General features: G+C 33.2%; 1 protein-coding gene across 1 annotated transcript; it reads right to left on the reverse strand.

Annotated features, from left to right (window-relative positions):
- Positions 1 to 6,801: 6,801 nt before the first annotated feature.
- On the reverse strand, positions 6,802 to 7,872 carry LOC131164376 (pectinesterase inhibitor 9-like). Its single transcript, XM_058121517.1, has one exon. It carries the CDS (start codon positions 7,724 to 7,726, stop codon positions 7,064 to 7,066), a length of 663 nt encoding a protein of 220 aa, XP_057977500.1. The 5' UTR covers positions 7,727 to 7,872; the 3' UTR covers positions 6,802 to 7,063.
- Between the last annotated feature and the right edge of the window lie 1,201 nt (positions 7,873 to 9,073).

Below are 9,073 nucleotides of genomic sequence, written 5' to 3' on the forward strand. Positions count from 1 at the left end.
ATGTACTTTTTCTTGAGTGGACAATTAAACAGTATATGTCCTTTATTTTTACACATGTAGCAAGTAGTATGCTCATAAATGTTTGTGGATAAAGTACTTGCATAGTGTTTAGATTGCTTTACAAAATACCTCATAAACAATTGTTTCTTTCTTTTGGTTGGTGTTCCATTGTAACCAATTCCTTTTCTATTGTTAGTCATCCTTTGTTGTCCTATCATTTTTTTCAAAGTTTGCTTTACCTCTATTGAAGTTGTAAATAATCTTTTCCTTATCTTGAATTGAATTTTTAAGATCAATTATTTTTAACTCTCTCTTGCCATCTTCATTCACTTGAGACTTAGCTAATTTCTGGGACATGTCATTTACTTTCTTCTCAAACTCATCAATTTTTAGGTCTTTTTCTTCTTCAACAATTTTCGAAGATTCAAGTTGATTTCTAAGTGTTTCATTTTGTTGTTTAAAGCTTATGTTCCTTTTTGAGACCTCGATGAATTTATTATGAAAAGAGAATAATTCAGCTTGAAGTTCTTTATAAGAAGGCATACTTTCACATGAATCATTACATGATTCATAACACAAATCTACCGAAAAAAAGTAGTAAGAGTTTACTTCTTCATTGTGTGCCATGAAGCACATGTTTGCTATTTCTTGTTCGCTAGATTCGCTCTCCGATTCACTCGAACTTGTGTCATCCCAAGTTGTTTTCACTGCAGGCTTCTTTTTCCTCTTTTCCTTCTTGAGTTGTGGGCAGTCCGACTTGATGTGTCCGGTCTTTTTACAGTGATAACAGGTGGGTGGTTCATTTTTGCTCTTGTATTCCTTTTTTCTATTTTCACCTTTTTCAGTTTTTGATTCTTTCAGTTATCTAGTGAATTTCTTGTTTCTTTTGAAGAATTTTCTAAATCTTTTAGTTATAAAAGCTAATTCTTCATCTTCTAATTTACTAGAGTCATCATGTTCTTTACTTGAATTTTCTTTCAAGGATTTTAGAGCTATAGACTTCTTATTTTCATTTTCAGTGCTTCTTTCTTTTATAGCCATTTCATAGGTTAGAAGTGATCCTATAAGTTCATCTAATGAAGTTGTTTTGAGGTTTCTACCTTCTGCTATGGTTGTGACTTTTGGTTCCCAAATAGGTGGAAGTGCTCTTAGAATTTTGCGAATCATCTCATGAGTGGAATATGTTTTTTTCTAAGGCACTTAGTGAGTTTATGATATGCGTGAACCTAGTATATATGCTTGTGATGGTTTCATCAGTATTCATCCTAAAAGCTTCATACTCACTAGTCAACATATCAATTCTACTGTCTCTAACATCTACTGTGCCTTCGTAGGTTACTTCTAATTTATCCCAAATTTCCTTAACTATTTTACACGTCATTACTCTATTTAATTCATTTGCATCAAATGCACAATATAGGGCGTTTATTGTACTTGAGTTAATTTGCAGCATTTTGTAATCTGATTCGATTAGTTATTTTCCTTCTTTAGGTACTTCTTTTCCATCCACTAGTTTAGTAAGGATAAGATTACCATTTGTGATAACATTCCATGCCTTCCAATCCATTGTTTGAAGGTAGATTCTCATTCGTTATTTCTAAAAGGTGTAATTGAGTCCACAAAAAATGGGTGGTCTAGTTGAGGATTGACCCTCACCAAAGGGAGCTACTCCTATTTGTGCCATCTAGGTCTTTATACAGTTACTTGCTAGGATTTGTTATAATCGGGCTCTAATACCAATGGAAACCTAAGGTGTAGTCCCAAGAGGGGGGTGAATTGGGTTATTTAAAATTTTTATTTTAAGTCCTTTTTTGAAATCTTAACCTTTTATAATTCTTTTTAAAGACTTCTTATTTTCTTGTTGATTAGGCAATCCACACGAAAAACTCACGTATTCTATTCAATCCACATCCACAACATAAACAACCAAATAATCAACTATTCAAACCAATCAAACACAATACAAATAATCAATTAATGTATGCTTTGCAATATTCAGCTTAATTATTAGCAGCCCTATATATGAATATTCAAGTCCTGTAGTTGGCCTTTGAACTGAAAATTAAAATAACATCGAATCACTCTTTTCAATAACTCATATTTTAAATAAACCCTTAGTTAAAATAATTTAGGAGTTGATCAATCAACGTACTCCCTTTCGGTTTCCGTAATCAATGATGATCAACCCAAACAATTTTAATCTTAGGTTTATTTAATATCCAAGGTTGTTTGTAAGATTAACACATCCACACAGTTTATATTGTAGCTTGAATTTAAATAGAAAAGGGTAAGAGAGTGACATCGTTGTTTTTACGAGGTTCGGCTTACCCTAGCCTACGTCCTCGCCTTAGGTCAACCACCTAAGGATTCCTCTATACCTTGTTCCTTCCAAGTGGAACAAAAACCTATACAATAACCAACCTCTTTTTCAGGAAGAGAAACCTCTCCAAGCAACAACCTATGTTTGGTGCAACGATCCAACTATACCTTGAACCGTCAAAGATCTAATAGAAAGGAACGGATATCTGTGTACAAAAATAGTCTCAAATACAGAGCAAGTTTTACAAGTTAAATCACTAATCGTACTTCAAAACCAAAACTAAATAGAAAATATGAAGCTCAAGATTTAGAAGTCACCAATGGTTCTTTCTTATTGATATAGAAATATTAGTTGCAAATCAGAACCAAAGCTTTTTAATCAACCAGCAATTTCATAGAGTTTCCCCCAGCAAGAGTGTGAGCAAGTATGAGCTTTAGGAGAGTTTCAGCGTAGAAATCGCGTATTGTTTGAGTGTATATTTTCATTGAGCAAATAGACTTCTTAAAGAAAAGTTTCCTCATTTAACATGGAGTATTTAGGTAACTTTTCAAAAGATATTAAATCATAGAATTATTTTTGAAAAACTTTCCGTATAGTTTGAAAATCAAAATCTCCGTAGAGTTAGTTGGTTGACTCACTCAACTGGGTCAACATTTGTTTTGGTCAGTCAGCTGGACAGGCAACTGAGGACATTTTGTTAGCCATAAATTTATTTCAAGAAAATATCAATCGGCTGACTGAATCACATTCAAAATGGTCAGTCGACTAGGCAGGCAAGGATGTCAGTCGGCTGACTGATTCTAGTTCAGAAAGGTCAGTCGGCTAGACAAGTTTTCAAAAGATAACTTGGGTCAGTCAGCTAAGTCATTCTAATGTGTTTTGGTTATTCGGCTGACCAATCCTCTCTTTTCAAATATTTTTATTTCTTATTTTAAAATCTAGTTTACTTGAAAAACTCAAATACAACTTTTTAAAAACATTTTCAAGGGTGTTTCAAGTGCTGGTCTCTAAGTCTTTGTATCTTAAGGAGCTTCACATATCTAAATAGTAATGAATCGAAGTACTTACAAATATCCTTCTAAGTATGATCTCATTAACCACTAAGTCTTCCAGTCTCTTGAGATTCAGTCTTTTACTTCAACTTCTGCTTAGCCTTTAAGCTCTTCATATGTCTTTTATTTCTTCAATGTTTTGAGAAGCTTTCATTTGATTATCTTTGATTTACAGCTTGCTTCCCTAATCAACCATGAGTGTCATTTGGCTTGGTCCTAAAATAAAACTACTCAACAACACATGTTAAAACATCCTTCATTTTGTTATCATCAAAATAAGATTGAAAAGCCCAATTAGGCCAACAACTAATGTAAGGACTATAGATGGAAAAATTAGAGAATTTCCAAATCAAGGATCTGCTTTGAACCCCTATCTTTTTGCTTAATTTAGCGATGGACCAACTGACTAAAAGTACTCAAAATGAGGTTCCATGATGTATGTTATTTGCAGATGATATTATATTAATTAATAAAACTAGGAGCATAGTATAGGCTAAATTAGAATTATGGAGAGAAGCTTTAGAATCTAGAGGCTTTAGGATAAGTAGAAATAAGACCGAATATATGTAATGTAATTTCACTAATAGTAGGAGGAATATTAGAGACAATATCAAACTTGATGATGAAGAAATAAATAGCACTTGTAGATTTTGATACATCGGATCAATTATTCAAGTTGAAGAATAAATTGAAGATGATGTAATGCATTGAGCTAAAATAGGTTAGGTAGAATGGAGAAGTACTTCAAGTGTGCTCTATGATCATAGAATACCCTTAAAATTAAAAGGGAAGTTTTATAAGACGACTATAAGACCGGCTATGCTATATGGATTAGAATGTTGGGCAACGAAGAAATTGAATATTCGAAAAGTAAAAGTTACGGAGATAAGAATGTTTAGATGTATGAGTAGTATAACACTGAAAGATAAATTAAGGAATGAACATATTCGCGATAACTTAGGTATAACTCCTATAGAAGACAAGATGAGAGAGGGACGACTCAGATGGTATTGGGACTTGCAACGTAGGTCATATAGTGCACTAATGAGGAAAAATGAGTTAGTTACTATGGAGGTCAGTAGAAGGGGTAGGGGTAAACCGAAAATAACTTGGAATGAAATAATGAGTAAAGATTTAATAGCCTTAAATCTATCAAAAGAAATGGTTAATGATCGTATAAATTAACAAAAAATGATTCATATAATCGACCCCACCTAGTGGGACTTAAGACTTGGTTTTATGATTGTTGTTGTGGTTAGGTTATATATATATAGTATAAATTTGTATTTTATTTTTTTATAAGTTTCTACAAATTTAAATTTAAATTCTGAAATTCATACTCTCAAATGCTACCTAAGGGTTCACCAGGGATTAAGTTTAAGGAAAAGAGAAAAAAAAAATGATATTCATTTTGCATTATATTATCTTTTTATATCAATCCTATTGAAAATAAAATTTTCTAATATAATTATAAATTAAAAAATTAAATATTAATAATGTATAAAATTAAATTTTTATTATTGATTTTTCTTTCTAGCTTTTTAAATTAATCAAACATGAAAAACTGATGCCTTTCTATTTTTCTTTGGTTTTGTTATTATTATTTTTTCAAATAGAACATAAAACAAGAAGTCTAGGGAACATCCAATAAACTAAGAAGAAGAAAAAAAAAAAAAAAAAAAGGCAAAAACAAGAATTGTCGTGACGTATGCAATCAACTTTAAGTGAATATAAACGGGATCTTAAAAAGTTGAACATATCAATATTAAATAATAAAAAATGCTCTGAAGATTTGATGATTACTTTTTACTTTAACTTTGCTTTTAAAAAAGTCCGCAGATTGCGGCAGCTTGTCTCTAGGCAGGCCCTCATCCTTTAACTAACCATGATTCATGAAAGGTGACAGCCAAGATGTTCTCTGGATGAGCTTTCTAGCTTTCGCAGAAGGGTGAAAACTTTCAACCCCTCCCAAAGAAGTGTCTGCACCAGGTTGAAGAAGCACTCCCATGAGAGAAAGCCCATTGCTTCCTTCAAATATTGAAGTTGAACCACTTCCTTCTCATCCCTGCCAAAACTTTGTTAGGTGCATGCAAACCAAACACATCAAAACCCTTAAAATAAATACGGTATGATCCGCTTTACAATATATATATATATATATATACTAGTCATAGTCATAGGCAGGCACCGCTCTAGCTCTCTATTTTTTAAAATATTTAAAAAATTATTAAAAAATAAATAGTATAAGGTCATTTTTGTGATAGTCGTAAATAATTATAGAGATATTTTGAGATAATTATAAGTATTTATGGAAATAAATTTAACATAATTATAAGGATATTTTAGGATAGTTGGGGTAGTTAAAAGAGTTTTTTTTTTTTTTTTTTTTAAATAATTATTGGTAGTTATAAGGATAAATTTGACTTTTTTGAAAAATGACATTAAAGGAAGAATCTTTTTTATAGTATTAGGGAAATGGTAAATGACTTTAAAAGAATAGAAAATTAATAGAAGTATGAATTAATTGGCATGTTTCTTTGTTGTTTAATTTCTTAAGTTATTGAGTAATTGTAATTAATAATATCATACAAATAGGGATGCCATTTAAATTATATGATTTTATGAATACATAATGGAAATCATTAATTTGTGCTAGGGGTGTACAATATGGGAGCCCTAAATTTAAAATTATTTTGAATAAATGAATATGTAATACTAATGTACGGTCTTGAGTCCAACTTTAGTGAGTTATTATCTACTTTAACTCATTAGTCCCATGAATTTATCCTATAAAAAGCGTCTGATATATTCAGAGTCCAAATCATGCTTATAAATCCAAGATCTCCCTATAATATAAATATATATGATATAGGGCCGTGATAGGTTATAACGAGAGTTTACACCTATATGTAAGATTCACCCACATGATAGTATCCTTAGCATGACTCTAATACAAAATATAACGGTTTTCGACCCAAATTCGATGAGGTATTATTGATCGCTTTTATTCACTAAGCTCATTATAAAAAATATCTTACTAGTCAGGAGCTCAAATCTTTCTTATTAAGTTCTAAATCTCTCTAATAAACATATGTGTGAGGGTGCTATAATACAAGTTTTTTTTTTTTTCAAAAATTGTATAAATTTACATCTTAAGTTTTAAATTCATACACTCAGATGGAGTTTAACTTCTATGTTAAAACATATTCACATACACAAAAAATAAGAAAAAACAAAAGCAAATAGTAAAAAAATACGACACGTCAATATACTTCACGAGCATCGAGACAGGGGTTGGGAACCACCGACCGGAAGTATCTGTGCTTCATAGGATCACAAAAAACAAGGAGCTACCTCGAATTAATAAGAAAACCTCTGTTGACCAGATCTAAATCTACCCTTCCTACTCCGATGCACTGCCAGCCATAATTTCATGAAAAGCAAAACTGATTTTATTTGATAGTATTATACAAATACACAAGGAAGAAAGCGTTACATCAACCAAAATAAGATACCAGCCTCTTGACCAGAGATCAAAACAAATATAAACATTTTGCAGCCAGCCCCAACTTTTCTTTTTTCCTACCGAACAAAAACCCGGTACAGACCTTGTATACCTAAAGACACTAGTATAGCCTTAACACATAATAATTAACCAGCAAGACAAAACTCCAATACTAAATCAGAAAAACTAAGGCTTTTCAGTCCTGGCTGCTGCAGATCGGTGCCTCTCTGCAAATCGATTAACCAGCGCAAGCGCGTTACTAGTGACTTGGGCAACATTGCTAACTTTGCCTTTAATGGCAGCCTTCACACGCTGGTTCATGCCATAAAAGGCCAAGCCATCGACGCAGGTGGTGTCATCGGTGAGCGCTGCACTCACCCAAGTCTGCACATTGCTCATGTGCCACATGAAGTTCTGACTAGCGCGACCTCCCCCAACGCGTCCTAGCTCCCGAACCGATTGACTCAGCCTGTCAACACTATCATCCATGGTGTCCATGCAGTCTTTCACCGCTTGGTACTCTCTGGCCTTCAGGCCCTTGGCTTTAGCCATGTTGGTCACGAACGCCGTAGCAGAGCGTGCCCTGGCTAGGCTCACCGATAGGGCAGCCAGTGCCAATCGCTTCTCGCTCTGCTGAACGGCGCTGGCATATCCCGAGAGGGACTGGACGCACAAGTCAGGGTAGAGGGTGGCACTGCAAGAGGCCTTGATGAAACCAGCGTTCCCAGAAGGCCTCGCAGTGCCAGTGGTGGAGCCTTCCCTGCAGAAGGTGCAAAGGAGGAAGGAGAGAAGTAGCAAGAAAGTGTTGAGTTTTGCCATATGGTTGGAATGCAGATATGTGGTGGACATGGATGAAATGGAGGAGAAGTTGGACTCTTTATATAGAAAGTCTAAAAGAGTGTCTAATTAATTCCTTCTTTTGAGATTAAATAAAATATGATCATGTTGTTTATAGTGTGACTCTTATATTTCGAGAGTTTATAAATAAAGACAAAAATATATGGATGTGATTTTGGTGCAGGGCAACAGTAAGGATTCGTTTTCACATTCGTTAACGAGGAGATACCAAGAGTCAAGAAATCTCAGAGTTCAAAGATTCTTTGACAAGTTGATAGAATTGTCGATGAGTGGCCTTCTCTAACCCGTCGATGAGTGTCCTGTTCTCATCGACGAGTGATCACTAGGTTGCAAGAAAGAATTTAAATTTTGAATTTGAACATTGGAGTGGTTGGGAATTCGGAGGGAAACCTTTGAGGGGTTGTTATATATGTCATTCTAGACATATTTCAACATGTAAGAGAGTAAAGAAGGTGAGAGAATAAGAGAAGATCATAGTATTGTGAGATTTTAATTTTCATAGTGAATCTCTTAGTAACTGCTCCCGTGGATGTAGGTTTTGTCGAACCACGTAATTCTTGGTGTCGTTGCACTTATTTTTACTCTCTTTATCTTGTTATGGTTGTGGAATATTTCTGTTTATCACCATTTAGTTTGTTGCAAATATATATGTGTGATTCTTTATTCATTGTTCATTCCGCTGCGCATTGTTGGAAGAGGCCGCTCTTTTTTTTTTTTTTTTTCTTTTTTTTCACAACAGGTCATGTGATGCCTTCTTTACTTGTACTCCTTTTCATTTCCCTAGCTTTCCTTCTTTAAGTTGGTTACGATCACTGCTATTTTACTTATTTCTTTATTGTCCATTTGACTGCAAGTTGCTAGTTGCGCAAATATTATACCCCACTTCTTATTAGTCATTGTAACCATTTCAACTTCTCCACAATTAATTTGATACCACACTTCATTATCATCTCATTGTTAGGCAGTGCAGCAATATGACACTAAAATGTGATAATAAAACATGAATAATTTACACAATAAATCCTCCATTTTCCATATTGTGATAATTTAAATCTCATTATATTTTTGGGGATATAAATTTTAAACATTGGATGTGATTTGTATGGATTTGAACAAAATTTAGTACAGAATTATCATGAGTTTCTTCTAAATTTACACAAATCTAAATCTAAATCCCAAAATTCATGCTCTCAAATATAAACCTGATGTTTCAATTTATCTTGATAAGATCCTTAAGCACTAATCTAATTACAGTAACCTAAATATGAAATTTTAAAGAATTGTCACATTTCAAACTATTCAATATAACTTGAATACTACGCTATGAAAAAAATAATG

Source organism: Malania oleifera, chromosome 9, assembly GCF_029873635.1.
Source record: "Malania oleifera isolate guangnan ecotype guangnan chromosome 9, ASM2987363v1, whole genome shotgun sequence".
NCBI lineage: Eukaryota > Viridiplantae > Streptophyta > Magnoliopsida > Santalales > Ximeniaceae > Malania > Malania oleifera.